The sequence below is a fragment of the Coregonus lavaretus genome (genome assembly GCF_964263955.1).
Source record: "Coregonus lavaretus genome assembly, chromosome: 4".
Lineage (NCBI taxonomy): Eukaryota > Metazoa > Chordata > Actinopteri > Salmoniformes > Salmonidae > Coregonus > Coregonus lavaretus.
This window is the reverse complement of record NC_139991.1, coordinates 51,722,819-51,744,230: the sequence shown is the minus strand read 5'-3', so window position 1 is coordinate 51,744,230 and position 21,412 is coordinate 51,722,819. Positions and strand designations below refer to the sequence as shown.

General features: G+C 44.3%; 1 protein-coding gene across 1 annotated transcript in view; it reads left to right on the top strand.

Annotated features, from left to right (window-relative positions):
* Window positions 1–21,412, top strand: part of LOC311128029 (dynamin-1-like) — a gene marked incomplete at its 5' end in the record, with an annotated part of 70,979 nt that overhangs the window by 33,166 nt on the left and 16,401 nt on the right. The window contains 6 exons of the mRNA XM_084159969.1: window positions 1,901–1,987; window positions 2,215–2,285; window positions 2,455–2,506; window positions 4,329–4,343; window positions 5,874–5,906; window positions 6,461–6,574. Coding sequence (XP_084016095.1) covers window positions 1,901–1,987; window positions 2,215–2,285; window positions 2,455–2,506; window positions 4,329–4,343; window positions 5,874–5,906; window positions 6,461–6,574 — 372 coding nt within the window. The remainder of the gene's footprint in view (window positions 1–1,900; window positions 1,988–2,214; window positions 2,286–2,454; window positions 2,507–4,328; window positions 4,344–5,873; window positions 5,907–6,460; window positions 6,575–21,412) is intronic.

Below are 21,412 nucleotides of genomic sequence, written 5' to 3'. Positions count from 1 at the left end.
CAATTTACCTAATTGTCCCAAGTTTCCATCGTAACCAGCATGCAACAGTGTTTTATCATCAGTTAGTCATATCTTTGTGACCTCCTCTCACTCTCCGATTCTGTCATCTGATTGAGTTCCTCTAGTTGATTCTACTCACTTCCATCCCGTGTCTGTCGATATGATTTTATATGATTTGATCTGTTGTAGTAATTGCTGTTGCAGGTCTAAAGGTTGTGTCTCACCATCTCGACTAACAGATTCCACAGCATCTCTCTCTGTCTTTCTCTTTCTTGTCTTCTACATCTTGTTGCGTCTAACCTCTCACTGTCTTGCTTATTCATCAAGCAAACGTGTAAAAAAAACAGAAAGAGTCCTCTTGTGGATTTTCTTAATACCATAAAACAGTCTGCAAAGAAAGAGAGAAAATAATATATAAAAAATCGACATGCCATTTAGCAGACACTTTTATTCAAATCGACTTACAGTCATGCGTGCATACCTTTTTTTACGCATGGGTGGTACCAGGAATCGATCCCATTATTTTGGCAACACATGCGCCATGCTCTACCAACTGAGCTAGTGAGGACCACCAAAATCCACAAGAGGTCTTTTCGTCCTTCTCCCCTCTCTGACTCCTTTTCCTCATCCCTGCTTCCCATGTGTGTGTGTGTATGTGTGTGTGTGAGCACCTTTCTGCATGCTACCCTGTTTATATTAGTTATTATATATGAATGTACTTGCCACTGGGGGTGTTCGAGCCCCGATGCATCTCTATGTCAAACACAGAACATTCCTAACTGGCTGTGAGACAGTGCCCACGACTATGTTGTGAACGTGAAAGTTGCAATGCTTCTTTACAATGACGCATTGGTTAATTGATCTTAAATTAAAAAGGTCTTCCTTCTCCTGACTGTTGACCCCTGATCTCATGACAAACCGCTAATATCGGTCTTATTCAATTTAATGTCTACTCTAGTAATTCACCTGGCCATAAAGTAGTAGTATTAGTGATAGTCCCGACATAGCATTATAGCACAGCATGTGAAATAGCCATGCGTTGGTGTCATCAGAGCCAAAGAGCCAGTGAAATATTGGTCACCAGGACTTGTGGTTAGAAGACAGTACAGAAGGGAAGACACTAATGCTGTCATCTAATAGGCGTCAATGACATGGCTATCTGTCTATTCAGCCCTCAAGACCTCAATTTCTCCTACTGTGTATTTGGGCCTGTGCCAGGAAGTGAGAAGTCGAACGATAAAGACAAGGAGCTCATTGATTCCAGTGTGATCCCGTAACCTTGAATAGTCGTGGTAAAGGATGCATTGTAACTTGTGTCAGACGTCAGCATATTTTCTCTCACTGTGATTTCAGTTGGCTTTCCTCCCACCCACCCACCTCTTTGATTGTGCTGTGTGTCTGTTGTATTGGAAGCACACCAATGTCTGTATTGATGTGTTTACAAACAATACATGGAAAAAGGTCATAGTGTGCCAGGAAAATTATGTGTTATTGGGGAGAAGACTATTGGTTGGGCAGAAGACTATTTAGTGTTTTATGGCAGTATTACAGACTTTGCACTATTCATTTACTCTCATTTAATTTAATTAACTCCTTGTGGAAAGATAGACACACTAATAACAGACAACATTAACACTGATTAATGTAAATTATTGAAACTTTTTGTGACAAGGGCAGAGTCTGTGATGTGCTCTTGTGAGGTGTGTGTGTGCTGTGTGTGTACTGTATAGTGTGTGTGTGTCTGTCTGTCTGTGTCTGTGTGTTTCTGTGCCATCACAGTAGTGCAGTGTGCTTCAGTGAGTGTGCGTGTTTGGGTGTGTTGACTGTGTTGGCTGTGCTTTGTGTCTGAGCTGTGCCCCCCTACCCACACGGTGTGCCCTGCGCTGTCCTGTACCCACAGCTGGCTCAGTACCCCATGTTGAGAGAGGAGATGGAGAAGATAGTCACCCAGCATATCCGAGACCGCGAGAGCCGCACCAAGGACCAGGTGACTCTCTCACACACACACACACACACACACACACACACACACACACACACACACACACACACACACACACACACACACACACACACACACACACACACACACACACACACACACACACACACACACACACACACACACACACACACGCACACACACACAATATTCCCAATCCAAAGTGTTATTATTAATAACTCCATATACTGTCTATGTGTCCCTCCATCCAGGTGATGCTGCTGATTGACATTGAGCTGGCCTACATGAACACCAACCATGAGGACTTCATTGGCTTTGCCAAGTGAGTGTCGACCTCTTGACCTCTCTCCTGAAACAGTGGATTAGAACAAACAACCCAGTATAGACACAGTACAGTCTGTGAACCCTGACCTACAGGCTCTTACTAATGAACCCTTTGTTTAGACGTGTGTACCAATGTAGCCCATGACTGTGATGTCTATCCCCTGTAGTGCTCAGCAGAGGAGCAGCCAGGTGGCCCAGAAGAAGCAAACTGGCAATAAGGTACTATAGGCACATGACAGCACCTACAGATAGTCTTCCATTACATTCACTAAGACTTTTGCCTCATGGGCTGTTCAGAAAGCAATGGAATAATGTTCCTAGATGCAAGGTCGACAAGTACAGTTCTGAGTGTTTGTACTATATCTCCACTTATCTTTGTCTGTGTTCTTTAGCCAGGTTGTTCTTTAGCCAGGTTGTTCTTTAGCCAGGTTGTTCTTTAGCCAGGTTGTTCTTTAGCCAGGTTGTTCTTTAGCCTGGTTGTTCTTTAGCCTGGTTGTTCTTTAGCTAGGTTGTTCTTTAGCCAGGTTGTTCTTTAGCTAGGTTGTTCTTTAGCCTGGTTGTTCTTTAGCCTGGTTGTTCTTTAGGCAGGTTGTTCTTTAGGCAGGTTGTTCTTTAGCCAGGTTGTTCTTTAGCCAGGTTGTTCTTTAGCCTGGTTGTTCTTTAGGCAGGTTGTTCTTTAGCCAGGTTGTTCTTTAGCCTGGTTGTTCTTTAGGCAGGTTGTTCTTTAGCCAGGTTGTTCTTTAGCCAGGTTGTTCTTTAGCCAGGTTGTTCTTTAGCCTGGTTGTTCTTTAGGCAGGTTGTTCTTTAGCCTGGTTGTTCTTTAGCCAGGTTGTTCTTTAGCCTGGTTGTTCTTTAGCCAGGTTGTTCTTTAGCCTGGTTGTTCTTTAGGCAGGTTGTTCTTTAGCCTGGTTGTTCTTTAGCCAGGTTGTTCTTTAGCCAGGTTGTCCTTTAGCCTGATTGTTCTTTAGCCAGGTTGTTCTTTAGGCAGGTTGTTCTTTAGGCAGGTTGTTCTTTAGCCTGGTTGTTCTTTAGCCTGGTTGTTCTTTAGCCTGGTTGTTCTTTAGCCAGGTTGTTCTTTAGCCAGGTTGTTCTTTAGCCAGGTTGTTCTTTAGCCAGGTTGTTCTTTAGCCTGGTTGTTCTTTAGGCAGGTTGTTCTTTAGCCTGGTTGTTCTTTAGCGAGGTTGTTCTTTAGGCAGGTTGTTCTTTAGCCTGGTTGTTCTTTAGGCAGGTTGTTCTTTAGCCAGGTTGTTCTTTAGCCAGGTTGTTCTTTAGCCAGGTTGTTCTTTAGCCAGGTTGTTCTTTAGGCAGGTTGTTCTTTAGCCTGGTTGTTCTTTAGGCAGGTTGTTCTTTAGCCTGGTTGTTCTTTAGCGAGGTTGTTCTTTAGGCAGGTTGTTCTTTAGCCTGGTTGTTCTTTAGGCAGGTTGTTCTTTAGCCTGGTTGTTCTTTAGCGAGGTTGTTATTTAGGCAGGTTGTTCTTTAGCCTGGTTGTTCTTTAGCCAGGTTGTTCTTTAGCCAGGTTGTTCTTTAGCCTGGTTGTTCTTTAGCATGGTTGTTCTTTAGCCAGGTTGTTCTTTAGCCATGTTGTTCTTTAGCCAGGTTGTTCTTTAGCCTGGTTGTTCTTTAGCCAGGTTGTTCTTTAGCCAGGTTGTTCTTTAGCCAGGTTGTTCTTTAGCCAGGTTGTTCTTTAGGCAGGTTGTTCTTTAGCCTGGTTGTTCTTTAGGCAGGTTGTTCTTTAGCCTGGTTGTTCTTTAGCGAGGTTGTTCTTTAGGCAGGTTGTTCTTTAGCCTGGTTGTTCTTTAGGCAGGTTGTTCTTTAGCCTGGTTGTTCTTTAGCGAGGTTGTTCTTTAGGCAGGTTGTTCTTTAGCCTGGTTGTTCTTTAGCCAGGTTGTTCTTTAGCCTGGTTGTTCTTTAGTAGTGCTGTGTTTTAACTGTGTAGTGTTCCCACTCTATTTCTGTTTTGCTCTGTTTCTTCTGAGTGATGTATCTTTCTCTTGTGTGTCTTTTCTCTTCACCTCTCTTTTGCTACAACTATTCTACTTAGCAGGATGAGATTATGGTGAGTAGTGTGTGTGTGTGTGTATGTGTGTTTGTGAGTGTGTTAGTATGTGTGCGTAACAGTGTGTGTGTGTTAGAATGTGTTTGTTTCCGTATGTGTGTGTGTTTCTGTGTGTGTGTTTGTTAGAATGTGTGTGTGGAGAGAGCCTCTCATAACTGTAAATGGGTAGGTGGCTAGGGAGCTCTCTGGGCATTTGCTTCTTTCCTCAGCTGCCTCCCTCCTCCAGGCAGTGCTCCCATGCAACACAATAGAAAAATACCCAGCTAGCACTGCTCATCTCCCATTAGAAACTAGCATGAGTAAAGAAATAGCATGAACCATTATTTTACAATACACCCCCAGACATAGACAGAACACAGAGGGGTTAAGACCAGATAGGCCTCCAGGTTACATAATGCACAATGTATGTGTATGTGTATTCTCTCTCTCCCATAGAAACAGCACCACTTGGAGACGTTACATTTCACAGCCGTTGCCTCATAATCAAGCCTCATTTTCCTTGGCTGAGTGATTGCTCGTCGCCCCCCCAGCCTTAGCTTGAACCAGATAAAGAAGGCAGCCATGTGTTCTCCAATGACAACAGCTCCCAGAGAGATGGAAGCTTTAGAGGGGGGAGCTGCCTGCTGTTTTCTCTACTTAAAACAAGTTATGCAAATCCATTTTCTAGTTTCTAGTTATTATAGCACTCTTTATCTACTCTACTCTACTCCACACTACTCTCTCTCGCTCTCTCTCTCTCTCTCTCGCTCTCTCTCTCTCTCTCTCTCTCTCTCTCTCTCTCTCTCTCTCTCTCTCTCTCTATCTGTGTGTTGATAGATCCTAACTATCTAGTGAAGGAGGGAGAACATCTCTCAGTGCAGAACAGATAGATACATCACCTCTAGAGGCACACCCTGTCAGTTGCCATAGTGACCGCCCAGGCGGGGGGTCAAAGGGCATAGGGACAGTGTAAACACATTGGCCCTCACTGTTTCCTGTTTAGCTGGCTACGTTTAGTTCTGCCCTCCCCCAGCCGCTTTGACTAACAGCCTCCCCTGGTATCTTTCTTTGACCTCCCTTTCTACCCATCTAGGGCATTCAAACCAAACATTATGATGCAATATAATGACTAACAATGCCTTGGTGGAAGGGGCAACTAAGCAGTTGGTTGTGCTGTCCAACAGAAAAGTTTGAGAAAACAGATCAAGACATGACACATGACTAGGCATCCGTCAGTTAATAACCAACTGATCATTATTTCCACCCCACCACACCCCACAACGACGCATTCGTGGGCAACTACGACACAAAGATGCATCAGCATATGCTCTGCATGCGTTTTGGTTTGAAAGCGGCCCTACAACCCCATATAGCTCTTTGTCCGCCTTTGTCCCTGCCTGCCTTCCCTCGCTGTACCCCACTCTATCCAGCCAGTGTGCCAATGTACCAATATGCCAGTGTGCTGCCTGCCCCTGTGCATTACGAATGGCCAATGCTCTGTGCTCCGTACATGGCATAGTTGTGTAATGTTCTCTCCACATCCCCATTCAGCCGGAGAGAGGAGCGGTTAATGATCGGTTTAAGGTAAATACAGAGGCACAATATGCATTCTATGTTTATGTTGTGGGAGAGACACTGATATAATCACAATGATAGTTGTGTTTAGATGCTAGTAGATAGGCCCATTGATCTGGTCCCATTTGGGCTCCCGAGTGGCGCAGCAGTCTAAGGCACTGCATCTCAGTGCTAGAGGCGTCACTACAGACCCTGGTTCGATTCCAGGCTGTATCACAATCCGGACGTGATTGGGAGTTCCATAGGTGGCACACAATTGGCCCAGCGTCGTCCGGGTTTGGCCGAGGTAGGCCGTCATTGTAAATAAGAATTTATTCTTAACTGACTTGCCTAGTTAAATAAAGGTTAAATAAAATAAAATAAATAGTGACTCCCAATGTCCACTAGGAGCAGTAGTGAGATGGGATACCACACATGCCATACACAGACTAACACAATGTCATGATGGATGAAGTGCTGTTGCGAGGGGATAGAGAAGGCTAGCTCTGTGTATGTCTGCCTTTCTGAATCCGTTTTTTTTCCCTCTCTCCCCCTCTCTCTCCCTCCATCCTTCTCACTCTCAGGTGATCAGGAAGGGCTGGCTAACCATCAACAACATTGGCATCATGAAGGGTGGAGCAAAGGAGTACTGGTTCGTCCTGACCGCTGAGTCCCTGTCCTGGTACAAGGACGATGAGGTGAGTCTTTGGTTGTACACACACACTCACACGCATACACACTGGATTTAAAAGCAAAGATTTCATACTAGAGAGATTTTATGCAGGTACCTCATTTGCTTATTTCCCGATTCTGTCACAATTTTCAGAAGGACCTCACATATACAGGTTTCTCATAAAATGACTTATTAAATATATTTTCATTGGCTGTATTGTGTTGGATGAATGACAAAAGAAGACTACTAAAATGCTGGTCTTTACTGCTCTCATTGAGCTATCGGCGCCTGCACACGACACATCACAACAGCCATGTGTCTCATTTTAACAACAACTCTTTCATGTGTGACTATGGGTTGTTTTTTCCAAAACCAGTAATGGAATTATTTCTGTTGGATACTTTATGGATGTTTTACTTCGAGACGTTCTGCCAAGGAGATTCAACGTTTCTTTTCCATAGTTTCTTCCCAGTAAATTGTGCTGGTGTAGTTTGGTGGTTGTGTTTAAAATGCCATGTCTTGATAATAGAACCTGACAAGGTTTGAACCAGGTCAGATTGGTTAAAGACACTCCCAGAATCCTTTGCAGCTTTATTAAGAGTTAGAGTTAGCCACAGTCTGGTCGTCTCCATGCCCTAGCCACAGCCGCTCCACTGACTGACTGACATCACTGTGTGTGTGCATGTGTGCTTATATGATAATTAGGGTAACACTTTATTTGGATAGTCCATCTGTAGATACTCTACAGACTATCTACAAACAAAGTAACATTTCAACTAACTATCTACTAATCCTAACCTTAATCCTTATCCTAACCCTAACCTTAACCCTTACCCTAACCCTTATTCTAAACCTTACCCTAAACCTAACAGTAACCTTAGCCAGCAGTTGCTTATCAACAGATAGTTTGTTGATAGTATGACCATCTGTAGAGCATCTACAGTTGGAAAATCTGGACTATCCAATTAAAGTGTGACCTTATTTTTTCTACATATCAGAGAGTCTGTTCTTTAACATGATGAGATGGGTGAAGGGAAGTTTGTGTGTGTGTGTGTGTGTGGGGGGGGGGATTGTAGGGTGTAGTGGGAGAGAAGTCTGTTCAAAGTGAAACAGGGCCCCCCAGCATGTCAGACACCAAAGCTGGCACCCACATGTGCATACCAGAGCCCTGCCCTGAGTGTGTGTTCCCAATTACACACGTGTGTGTGTGTGTGTGTGTGTGTGTGTGTGTGTGTGTGTGTGCGCGCGTGCGTGCGTGAGTGAGTGTGTGTGTGTGTGCACATGTGTGTAATTGGGAACACACACTCACTCACGCACGCACGCACACACACACACACACACACACACACACACACACACACACACACACACACACACACACACACACACACACACACAACACAACACAACACAACACACTGTTAGGGCTGGCCTGCATGTTCCCCTTCAAGACTTAGACCAGGGCTGCTTCTCATAAACATATTTTATTTCAAAGGGTGCTAGAGAGGACGGGGAAAGGGGAAGAGAAAGGGGATTGGGTGCAAAGGAGAAGAGGGAGGGGAGGAGTGTGTCTGGTTAGCTGGTTAGGGCCACAGTAACAAGGACCATGTGGGATGGAGAGAGAGAGAAAGAGAAAAGCGAGGGATCTTCCTTTCATCTCTTGCTGAACAAAAGTCTCTGTCAACTCACTCCCTCTCTCCCTCTTTTCCCCTATCCCCAGAGCCCTGTCACAAATAACGAACACACGTAGAGGGCAGGAACCGCGTCCCCTCCCGTCCCGTCGGCATTGCCCCACATGTATTTATTTGAAAGTGGCAGTCTCTCGGAGCACGAGGACTCAGAACTAATATAGCACCGCTGCTCCAGCTCAGAGGAGAGACTAGTGTGGCTTAATGAGCAGGGAACAGAAACATTTCCATGCCTTTGTCCAAGCAAAGTGGACATGTTTTCATTTTTATACACTCAGTCACACACTAAAGCACACTCTGGGGTATACACACACTGGCTAACGTACACACACACGCACACACTCATCCACACATGAACACCATACACACTCAAACCTAGTATATGTAAAGTACACTATTTAGCAGAGTTGAATAGACTTTGTCAATTTTAACATACAAAGGATCAGCCACACATCCACACTGACACACATACAGAGCTTTACAAAAATTTTAACCTGTTTCATATTTTACTAGCTGGCTTCTCATCTTTGTGAACCCCTGCCCTGTTCTGGCAGCACAGGGCACAATGCCTACTACTGAAGCAGGACCATAGCCTTGACCCCATCCTCCCTTCATTTTATAAGATATTGCACATGCGCACAGACACACACACACAAGCAAGCACATACACACACTCACACACACACACACACACACACACACACATTCTCAGTCAGTCAAGGCAAGCACCCACACAAGAATGCAGGCATGCACACAATCCCCTCTTAATCCTTACCATGTAGTGTTGCTCAGTGTTGTGACACGTCTTACTCGCTCCCACAAGAATGTATGTAATACTACTCACTATCACAAACACACACACCCTTACATGCACACACACACACACAGAACATAATGTGAGCTTTCAAGGATGCTATATTCGGGGGGGGGGGTCTCCTTGCAGCCCGGTCCTGCTGTAAAGCTACCGGAAAAGAGTCTCAACTGGAGATCTGAGCTGTAAATAACCTGGGGGGAAATAGGAGGCGCTCGCTCTCAACAGCACTCACCAAAACATGTGTGTGTGCGCACATCTGTCTGCTTGTGGCTATGTGCCGTTTGTGTGTGTGTACGTGTGTTGTGTGTATGTACGCCTGTGTGTGTGTGTGTGTGTGTGTGTGTGTGCATATTTCTATGAATGTGTGTGTGCGTATTTGTGGTTTGTATGTGTTTGTGCATCTATGAATGTGTGTGTGTCTGTCTCAGGCGCTGGATCTTCTAAAAAGCAGTTGTGCTCTACAGCAGACTGTTAAGTGGAAACATGTTGCTGTGTGGTTTTCATTCCTCTGGTTGAATCTGCGAGCCGGGATACCGTGTGAATGAGTCTCAACTCTGTGTGTGTGAGAGACAGAGAAAGACAGAAGTAAACCCCCTTCTCTTTTAGGTCAGTCTAGCCAAAAACTAAATTGTCACATGACATCATACAGTATGTAATGTTGCCAGTTACAGTTGATATACTTTCACAGGCGACATAAGCCTATCGTAGGAAAAGCAAACAGAAGCATAGACATCATTTAGATATGTTAAAGTATTTTCCTTCTTCATGTCAGTGACTTTAGATGTCGTCTGCCCATTGGTCAGCTTGAGGTTAGAACCACCACTTCTTTATGTAGCTCAGGCAGTGACTTAATTGTAAGCTTCAGTTTAGTGTAGAGCAACAGGAATGCTTTGGGTTAACACTCTATGGTCATTCCTCTTCCTGTGTGCTGTGTCTTAGTCATCCTCCTGTGGTTGGAATATTTTGGTTCTTCATACAAATATAACCACTCCAGTAGAAGAAGTCATCTTGAGTATATATATTACCAATACCAGTGATTCCCATTCAACCATAGAAAATAAATATATAGACTGGACAGTCTTATTCAACGTTAAAATCTACTGTTTTAATTCTTGCTCATGACAATATTTACAAAACCTCACTAGGTGTGGAATAGAGAACTGTTTCTGCATTCAATCTTTATAGCAGACATCTTAACCCAAAAAAGACACCAAGTAAGCCCAGGCTGGTCTTCAAAAAAACTTTATTTAAACTTCTCAGGACATACAGTTAGTCATCAACTAAAATACATCACCAATAGCTAGAACCGGAATTAAACATTATAATGTCCATATGAATGTTCGACAGTTTAGAGGAAAAAGCAACATGATCAGTCTTCACTCTTACATCAGGTGCATAGAAAAAATAGAGAACATCTCAAAGAACCTCCACAAACATTTGCCCATCAATGGAGGAACACAACACAACAGAACGCACAGAACAGTATTAGACAGGCATTTAGTTGGGCATGGCCTGCTTCTGTGGCTGAGCCTGTGGGTCTGATATTTACGACTGTGCCAGGCTTTCCCAGAGCGGTGCCATGGTCTTTGTGGCTGCTGTCACCCACTGGTTAGCTGTCTCTCAGTGTCCTGATTCTCGTGCTTCCCCACCCAGCCTAACCAATGTGCAGACTACTGTACAACCACTAGTTCCTGAACAGGTAGTCTGAACACTGGGCAGGCGGGGCGGGCTGCCGGTCCACGAGGGATGGGGGTAAAGGAGCTATCTATATATACATATCTATATATATATATCTATATATATATCTATATATATATATCTCTATATATATATATATATATATATATAACACTCACACATACTGCACAGACACACATGCACTGAACACACACTGCACAGACATGCACACACACACACGTACACACTGAACACACGCAAACATACACACATGCACATATACTCACATATATCTGCACTGTATCCAAAATAACTATTTGACCGAACCTGTGGGCTCAGGAGAGAAGAGGGATTTCTGCCCAGTGGAGAAAGGAGGAGGGGTCTTGCTGAGAGAGAGAGAGAGAGAGAGAGAGAGAGAGAGAGAGAGAGAGAGAAGAGAGAGAGAGAGAGAGAGAGAGAGAGAGAGAGAGAGAGAGAGAGAGAGAGAGAGAGAGAGAGAGAGAGAGAGAGAGAGAGAGAGAGAGAGAGAGAGAGAGAGAGAGAGAGAGAGAGAGAGAGAGAGAGAGAGAGAGAGAGAGAGAGAGAGAGAGAGAGAGAGAGAGAGAGAGAGAGAGAGAGAGAGAGAGAGAGAGAGAGAGAGAGGCAGGCTGATGAGTGATGGGTTGTGATTGGCAGCCTGAGCATTCATGCCTGTGTTCTGCAGAGAGAGAGAGAGAGAGGCAGAGAGAGAAACATTCCAAGCCATGAGTCACAGAGGAGAGGATATTTAATTGTGCGATGTGTCAATAGTCTCTAAAAGTAATCTTTTTTTTTTGGAAAACTTGCACACACATACACAGACACATTCACAGACAGTGTCTTAGCTGACCAGATTGGAGGTTGTATGCCCTCATTAATCTAAAGCGTTGAGGTAAAATCGACATTTAAAATCTGTCTTTTCCACTACTAATCAGTCAAAAATGAACTCTGGTCTTAGAGTAAAGTTGGTTTGGTGTTGACACTGTTCCTTTACCAGCAACCAGCTGTAGTACTACGGTCAGGAAACCAATCAAAACCAATAACAGACTTACCGGTAGAAACACACAGTCAGCATAGATAGCGGTTCATTCTCAACTTTTCATAACCATGTCCATCCAACTCTCTCAAACACACATCTATACACAACACCTCCCACAAACACATCAGTCTAGAGCCCATCATTCCTTCACAGTCACTTAACACAGAGTGGACAGACACAGAGGATAGAAGAGATACCTAGTCCATTTTGAGGGTTCTGGATGGGTTGGCCAATAGACTCTCGCTCTCCATCTCCTCTTCTCCTCCTTTCTCTGTCTTTCACCTCGTGGCATCTCTTGGGAGAGAAGTCTCCTTTGCCAGTTGCTGTCAGCACTGGTCAGTGGATTAGTCTCTTTGGTATCTCAACCAAGTTGAACCCCTCCACTTTTTCACCCTCCAACTCCCTGTCTCCCTCTCCTCTCTCCCTCTCTCCTCTGCCAGGAGAGAAAATGTTGCATTCAGGTAGCCTCCTGTTGTCTGGCCATGGCAGTCCATTGGAGCAGAGAGACGCTGGAGGTTGTCACAGCGCTGTCCAAAGGCTCTCTCCTCAGTGCGAGAGGATTCCCGCTGAGGGGCAGAGCGAGGACTAGCAGCAGGCTTGACGTGGCAGACTAATGGTCACCAAAGTATCCCTGGCGAGAGGGAAGGAGAGAGCGAGGGAGATGGAGGCAAAAGAGAGAGAGAGAGCGAGAGAGAAGAGAAGAGAGAGAAGAGAGAGAAAAGAGGAGGAGCTCTTATTTTCCATTTTTCTGTTCCCCCTCCTCTGTCTGGGTCTGGGTTTTTTTTCAGATTGGGCTTTTGGGGAGGTAGCAGGAAGTGAAAGGTCAGAGGTCAACAGGAAGTGAGGCGCATTAATTTGCTGTGTGTGTTGTGTAATTTCAGCGGGGAACAGGGGCTGGCGGGAAGGGGAGGGGGATAGGGATTGGTCGTCTAGCTGGTGAGCTTTTTGAGGAAGCATATATGTTGGAGGACTGGGTGTCTGTGTGTGTGTGTGTGTGAATGTGTGTGAAAGTGTTGGGGTGGGTATATTGGTTGTGTGTTAGCGAGTTTGTATGTTTGTATGCAATGTTTCAGTAAATGTACTGTATGTATCAGTTGGTGTGTTTGCAGGTGTGTGTTTGTGGTCTGTGAGACTGTGTGTGTGTATGTAGTATGTGTGCCTGCGTGTATTTTTTTGCGTGTGTGTGTGTGTGTGTGTGTGTTTGTGTGTGTGTGTGTGTGTGTGTGTGTGTGTGTGTGTGTGTGTGTGTGTGTGTGTGTGTGTGTGTGTGTGTGTGTGTGTGTGTGTGTGTGTGTGTGTGTGTGTGTGTGTGTGTGTGTGTGTGTGTGTGTGTGTGTGGGAGTGAGGTTGGATGACTGCAGAGGCTCTGTGGCTTTGTAGCCAGGGCAGGAATGTCGGCGTTTCTTGGCGAGAAGGAAGGCTTGTAATAACTCCAGATGTGGTCTCTCTCTCTCTCTCTCTCTCTCTCTCTCTCTCTCTCTCTCTCTCTCTCTCTCTCTCTCTCTCTCCCTCTCTCTCTCTGCTCTGTTTTTGCTTCTAAAGCTGATTTCCTCTCCCTGTCCGGCTTGAATAAAAGGCTCTTTATGCTGGTCCACCCGTCCCTCACCCCCCCACTCCTAACACCCCATCAGAGAGAGGTGGACTGGTGAATCGGACAGTGGGGGGGGGGTGCAAGGGGTTCACTGCGGGTAAATCAGAACCATAGTGTATGTGTGCAGAGGGCATAGGGTCTATTGGTTAGAGACATGGCAGTAGTGGAATAGTCCAGTGTACATGACAAAACAGAGGAAGATGCTCCAAGAATAGTATTTGACACCTCTATCATACCTTCTCAAACTCTCCCTCTCTCATTATCTCTCTCCCTTTCTGTCTGGTGGTAGGTCTCACGCATGTTGGTGCAGTGTGTGTGTGTGTGTGTGAGTGTGTATATGCTGGAAAATCTGAACCAGAACGGGGGTTGGTGTGTGTGTGTGTGTGTGTGCGTGTGTGTGTGTGTGTGTGTGTACAGTATATGAGGGTTCCTTGGCTCAGCACTGGGTGGTGGCTGTGCTTGTGTGTTTGCTTTAGCTACGGTTTCTGAGCTCCAACCTGAAGGAGAAATCAAAGACAGCCCCCTCTGGGAGCCAGGTCAGCACTACTGAGAGAGAGGAGAAGGTAGGGATGGAGGGAAAAAGAAAAGGAGAAAGAGACGTAGAGAGGAAAATGTATGCACTCACTAACTGTAAGTGGCTCTGGATAAGAGCGTCTGCTAAATGACTAAAATGTAAATGTAAATAATGAGCAAGTCAGAGAGGTGGAGAGTGGGAAAGAAATAGATTTTTCAAGTTGGGTTTGGGATTGGAAGAAATGTGTAAGCCTTTGAGCACTATGGAGAAGCTTTGTCTGAAGTGCTGTGTCACATCCTAGCCAAAACCAATACGACCAGACTGGAATCATATGCTTTCACTCCAGATGTATTGGTAAGAAATGCTCAAAATAAACCTCAGGATTGTAAACTTCTAGAAGAGATGAGATAATATGTCAAATAACAATTAGTCGTTTTTCGCTGTCATATGCCAAACTATTTAGGCTCCTTTTCCTCACCCCCTCTCTGTTTATTTTGCCATGGGGAGGTATAGAGTGATCTACACATTTTCTCACTACTATTCCCTATTCCCACCTGAACTGACCACCTTGTTATCCCTCCTCACACACATTTCATCATCCTTGGAGGGAGATAAGTGTGTGTGTGAGACACAGTTCGACCAATCGTTGTTGTCAGACATTCTCAGTGGTGTAAAGTACTTGAGTAAAAATACTTTAAAGTACTAAAGTCGTTTTTTGGGGGGTAACTGTACAATACTTTACTATTTCTATTTTTTGACAACTTTTACTTTTACTTCACTACATTCCTATAGAAAATAATGTACTTTCTACTCCATACATTTTCCCTGACACCCAAAAGTACTCGTTACATTTTGAATGCTTAGCAGGACAGAAAATGTTTCAATTCATACACTTTTCAAGAAAACAACTCTGGTCATCCCTACTGCCTCTATCTGGCAGACTCACTTAGCACATGCTTTGTTTGTAAATTATGTCTGAGTGTTGGAGTGTGCCCCTGGCTATCTGTAAATTTAAAAAACAAGAAAATTGTGTGGTCTGGTTTGCTTTTGCTTTTGATACTTAAGTATATTTTAGCAATTACATTTACTTTTGATACTTAAGTATATTTAAAACCAAATACAGTATTTTACTGAGTGACTTTCACTTTTACTTGAGTCATTTTCTATTAAAGTATCTTTACTTTTACTCAAGTATGACAATTGGGTACTTTTTCCACCACTGGACATACTCCAGTTTGTCCTGATATACAGTTTGCTTACATTTCAGGTTTAGAGTGAAGCCTTTAGAGAGTCATATGATAGCTATGTAAATAAACCACAATATCTGATGGTAAGGAGAATGGCAATGCACTGGGTAAGCAAACAGCTCTCACAGTCTCGCGTCAGAATTAGACGTTCACCATGTTTCTCAAACGTCAAATTTTGAAGTGTTTAAGGTTAAGTTCAGGCATTAACTCCACATTCTTAAGGTTAGGCATTAACTCAGAATGGTTAAGGTAAGGGTTAAGGTTTCGGATAGGCTTAAAACAAAAATATCAAAAACAACTTTTTATCGCTTTACGCCCATCCGCCATCCCTGTCCACAACACCAGCAAAACTGAAACCTATTTGAAGGTAAAAGCGCTCACTGTTGCCCCTAGTGGCCGGTTTCCACGTCATCTCCCGACGTCCTCAGACATGGATGGACGTCGAATACTGACTTGTATCACGGGTGACCTGGCTGTGGGTAAGAGAGGTTTACCTAGAACAGATGGGGGCAAGAGAGAGGTAGAAGGAGAGGTAGAGAGAGAGAGTGGGGTGAATATGGTAGAACTATTTAATTGTTTTTGTCACATGCGCCGAATACAACATCTTAACCATGAAATACTTGCTTATGAGCCCTTCCCAACGATTCAGAGTTTTTAAAAAACATAATAAAAATAAAAATAGTAACACAAGAGGAATAAAATACACAAGAATAGAGCTATGTACAGGGAGTACCAGTACCAGATCAATGAGGTATTTGAGGTAGATATGTACATGAAGGCAGGGTAAAGTGACTAGGCATCAGGATAAATAATAATAAGAGTAAAATAAAGAACAGAGTAGCAGCAGCATATGATGATTGTAAAAGTGTAGGTGTGTGTGTGTGTGCGTGCGTGTTTGGGTTGTGTCAGTATGCGTGTGTGTTTGTTTGTGTGTGTGTGTGTGTTTATGTTGTTGGTATGCGTGTGTGTGTGTTAGTGTGTGTGTGTGTGTGTGTGTATGTAGTGTATGTGAATGTTTTGTGTGAGAGTGTCAGTGTGTGTGAGTATATATGTGTATATAGTGTGTATATATAGTCTTCTGAGTGTGCATGGAGTCAGTGCAAGATAGGGTCAGTGCAGATAGTCTGTGTAACCGTTTAATTAACTATTTAGCACTCTTATGGCTATTTAGCAGTCTTATGGCTTGGGGGTAGAAGCTGTCTCGGAGTCTGTTGGTCCGAGAGCCGAAGCTCCGGTACCATTTGCCGGACAGTAGCAGAGTGAACAGTCTATGGCTTGGGTGGCTGGAGAGAGAGAAACCTCTGATACAAAGAGGGAAAGAGAGAGATTAGGGAATGAGAGAGGACCCCTGCCTGGTAGAGGAGACGGAGAGAGGACCCCTGCCTGGTAGAGGAGACGGAGAGAGGGAACGAGGGAGTCAGGCATGTGGCTAATTCTCTCTCCAGCCCCTTGCTGATGAGATAAATGGTGTCTGTTTTTCTTTTAATAAATGGTCTTATTTTGTGTTCCCTCCATACTCCGCCACTCACCCCTACAGAGTTTCATATCTCTCAAAACCATAAGGTCATAGAAGCATATACTGTATATGTCTTCCTCCTCCCATTCCCCTGTACTTTACAAGAGCTACAGTAAGGGACACAGTTCAGAGCTCGCCTGGCACAATAGGCAACATTGTTATACATAACAACTACATTGGTTTTGTGTGTGTTTTGTGTGTGTGTGTATTTGTGTGTATGTTTGTGTACGACCGCTGAAATATTTGGGTCCTTCATACTCACAATTAGTCATTGTTGATCCAAATAATTGTTCAAGTGTGTGTGTGTGTATTTGTGCTTCTGTGTATTTGTATATTTACGTTTACGTGTGTATGTGTGTGTGTTTGACTGCAGATTGGTCTCTTTGAACTTGCTGAAGTGTTAGAGATTTATGGACGACACATACATGCACACACACTCGTTAATGCAACATTGCCCTCTCATTGATGACCCTCCACAGCGGTGTGGGAATGTTTCCATGTGTTTATGTGGTGAGAAGGGGTTGTTTGTGTGTGTGTGTGAGAGAGAGAGCCTCCCACCCCCCTTTGACTGCTGGTGTTCAATGTTGATTGTAGAAGGTCACTGGTTGCCCCAGGGATGTTAGAATGACCTATGACTGAGTTAAATATAACACAAATAATTAGACATTTAGCAATGACCCGCTATAGCGGGAAATATCATTGACTTGTAGACCTGCATTTAACTGCTGCTGTGCTGCTTGAATGAGATATTGTTTAGCTGTAGTAGAGAGCCTTACTTCCTTCTCTTGAAGATTTGTTTTTATTTCACAAAAGAAACACTATGCAGAGCACAAAAGAGTCATAGGTTTGCCAACGGTTTGCCAAATGTTTACTAAGACGTTTGAGTAAAGTCTAGCATCACACATTTATACATGTTGTCTTGAAATAGCCCAGTTTTAGCAGAGCCGAATGTTACTGTTGTAAATTGTTTACTGTGCGTGTTTTTACAGTTTGGCAGCATTGTGTGTTACTATAAGTGTCATAAAGTTGTATTAAGGTTTCAAAGAGTGTCATCGACTGTTTTCCCTCTGGCTACTTCCCCATATTACTAAGGGAAGATATAACTAACTGAAACACTCTGGAAGGTTGTCTGGATGTTTGGAACGTGTTCTTCTTGTGGAGAGTTATGGTAAGAGGAGGAACTATACTTATGTTCTTTTTTCAGGGGTCAAATTATGAATTTAGAGGTCGGGGAGCACTATTTGGAGGGGTTAGGGTAAGGGTTTAGTCAGATTGAACATAAGGCTAGGGTTAGGGTTATGTCAAGATAAAGATTAGGGTTGGTGTTACAGCTGTAAGTACAATGCATTATCAGTCATGGGTTAGGGTTAGCGTTACAGCTGTAAGTAAAATGCATGATCAGTCTTGTGTTAGGGTTAGGGTTACAGCTGTAAGTACAATGTATTATCAGTCTAGGGTTAGGGTTAGGGTTACAGCTGTAAGTAAAATGCATGATCAGTCTAGGGTTAAGGTTAGGGTTACAGCTGTAAGTAAAATGTATTATCAGTCTAGGGTTAGGGTTACAGCTGTAAGTACAGTGTATTATCAGTCTAGGGTTAGGGTTACAGCTGTAAGTAAAATGCATGATCAGTCTAGGGTTAGGGTTAGGGTTAGGGTTACAGCTGTAAGTACAATGTATTATCAGTCTAGGGTTAGGGTTACAGCTGTAAGTACAGTGTATTATCAGTCTAGGGTTAGGGTTACAGCTGTAAGTAAAATGCATGATCAGTCTAGGGTTAGGGTTAGGGTTACAGCTGTAAGTAAAATGCATGATCAGTCTAGGGTTAGGTTTAGGGTTACAGCTGTAAACAAAATGCATGATCAGTCTATGGTTAAGGTTAGGGTTACAGCTGTAAGTAAAATGCATGATCAGTCTAGGGTTAGGGTTAGGGTTACAGCTGTAAGTACAATGCATGGTCAGTCTAGGGTTAGGGTTAGGGTTACAGCTGTAAGTACAATGTATTATCAGTCTAGGGTTGGGGTTAGGGTTACAGCTGTAAGTAAAATGCATGACCAGTCTAGGGTTAGGGTTATTACTTTTATCCTACTTTCTATCCTACTCCTCTTTGGACCCGTAAGGTGTAGGAGCCCAGCTCAGGGTAGCGTAGGCTCAATTTAACCACTGTCCCTTTCTCTTACCTAATCCATCTCTCTCTTTTTTTCTCTTTCTCATCTATCTTTTCTATCTGCCTTCTCTGAATCAAGAATATTGGAAGCAAGCCATTCTTTCCCCCCTTTTCTTGCTTTTCTTTTCCTCTCTCCATCTTTATGACTGTCTCACTCTCTCCCTTCCTCTCTCCATCTTTATGACTGTCTCACTCTCTCCCTTCCTCTCTCCATCTTTATGACTGTTTCACTCTCTCCCTTCCTCTCTCCATCTTTATGACTGTCTCACTCTCCATCTTTATGACTGTCTCACTCTCTCCATCTTCATGACTGTCTAACTCTCTCTCTTCCTCTCTCCATTTTGATGACTGTCTCACTCTCTCCATCTTTATGACTCTCTCACTCTCTCCATCTTTATGACTGTCTCACTCTCTCCATCTTTATGACTCTCTCACTCTCTCCATCTTTATGACTGTCTCACTCTCTCCATCTTTATGACTGTCTAACTCTCTCTCTTCCACTCTCCGTCTAACCTAAGCCATCTCCATTGTCACAACTCTCATCTCATCTCATGTTCACTCATCACACTGCAGGAAAGAGTATACTTTTTTGTTCAGAGCAAGCAGCCTCTGAGATCATAGCAACTAGGCTGTTTAAGACCAAGCAATGTAGACTTTATTTCATTGAGAATTAAAGAAAGACAGAACGAAGGAGGAGGAATGGAGGGAGGGAGGGGAAAGAACAAGCGTTTTGAAAATTGCCGTTGGCCCCCACCCAAGACCCAGTCGTTGTGGTAATGAGGGGTTAGGAGCTACGTTATTGCTCCCAGATGCCGTGCTGGTTTTCTCCAGCCTTTGATGCGAGCCTGTCACCAGCACTTTTCAATCTGCCTTCACACACACACACACACACACACACACACACACACACACACACACACACACACACACACACACATTCATAGAGTATACAAGTGCAAACACACATACACACACTGGTCCAACACACATACACACACTGGTCCAACACACATACACACACTGGTCCAACACACATACAGCTGGGCTTTGGGAGTAGTTCTGGGTGTAAGGAGGTTGGATCTGGTTCGGGAGTGTGTGGCTTTTCAGACAACATAAGGTCAGAAAGGTTGTTCCTTTAAGAGTTGTGTGTGTGCATGTATACAGTACATTTGCGTGTGTATGTATGTACGTGTACTTTTGTCTGTGCACCTCTGTATGCGTCTGTGCTCACGTGTGTGTGTGTGTGTGTCTTGAAGGGAACATTTGTGTGAGGCTCTTGTTTGGATTACCCAAGCGGGGGCTGGAGGGGACGTGAAGTGTGTTTATGAATCCAACGTGAACTTCCTCTGGCTTTATAATTAGGCTGGTATTCCTCACAAGCAAAACAAAACAATGGAACGCATTTCAACTCGCTCTGTGGTCTGTTGGATAAGTTTATACATACCTAGCATCAACATGTTCTCTGGCCAGAGTGAGGTTTTAGGAAAGGGCTGGGTGTGTTGGTGTCTTAGGTGAGTAAGAAGTTCTCACACACTCGCTGAGCTGAATTAATCATTTACAGAAGTGTTTGTCCGTCTCTGCTCACATGTGTAGACTGTCATAGAATAGTGTTTGTGTGTACGTGTGTTTGTCTGACCTAAAAGTGTGTCCCGTGCTGCCGAGCTGACTTTGCTGGTTTTATAGGAACATGTGGAGAATCACTCAGTCTGTCTGCAGTCTCCCTCAGTCTCTACTGGGAGATGGAAGGAGGAGAGGGAGAGGGGGAGTCATAGGTCTCTCCCGACACACAGTAGTGCAGCCTCCCCTCTCACCCTCTGATGGCTTCCTTGTGTGTGTGTGTGTGTGTGTGTGTGTGTGTGTGTGTGTGTGTGTGTGTGTGTGTGTGTGTGTGTGTGTGTGTGAGTTATAGCAGTCTGTCTGAGTGATTAAGTGCAGCGTGAATCCTCAGAGTGCAGTGTGTTAGTCTGAGGCTGTGTCTATGGGGCCATACATGGCTCAGTGCCCACTCTATGTCACTCTGGCTCTTCCTCTTTTCCTCACACTCCTCCGTCTCCCTCCATCCCACTCCCACACATCCACCTCTCTGGCCTATCTCTTGTACTTCTCTTTTACCCCACCTTTCCAGTTTGTGCTACTCTGTTTCTTTCTCTCTCTCTCTGTCGCTCTGTCTTTCATCCCCTGCTCTCTTTCATTCCTGCTCTCTCTGCCTCTCTCCTCCCTTCCCTCCCTCCCTCTCCTCACTTTTCCCTCTTTTTTTTCACTGGCCAGGGGAAAGGAAAATGTGTGAGTCAGTGAAAGGCCACACCCTCGCTGGGAGAGATGGAGAGAAAGAGAGAATGAGAGAGAGTAGAGGGAGGACTGGGACTCCTTTAGTGTGGTGATGTCACCCTCTGGTGTCCATGGTAACCGCTTATTTAGTCTCCGGTAGTGGACACCTGGGCACACTAACTAGGCCTGTTGATCGTCACTCCACAGTGGTGTGTGTGTGTATGTCCGTCCTAAGGGGAATGTAACCATTTGACTGTGCAGGCCTGAACCCCTTTGATGAGGGAGGTTGGTTATGGTGTACACTGTATGTAAAGGGAAAGGCTGGG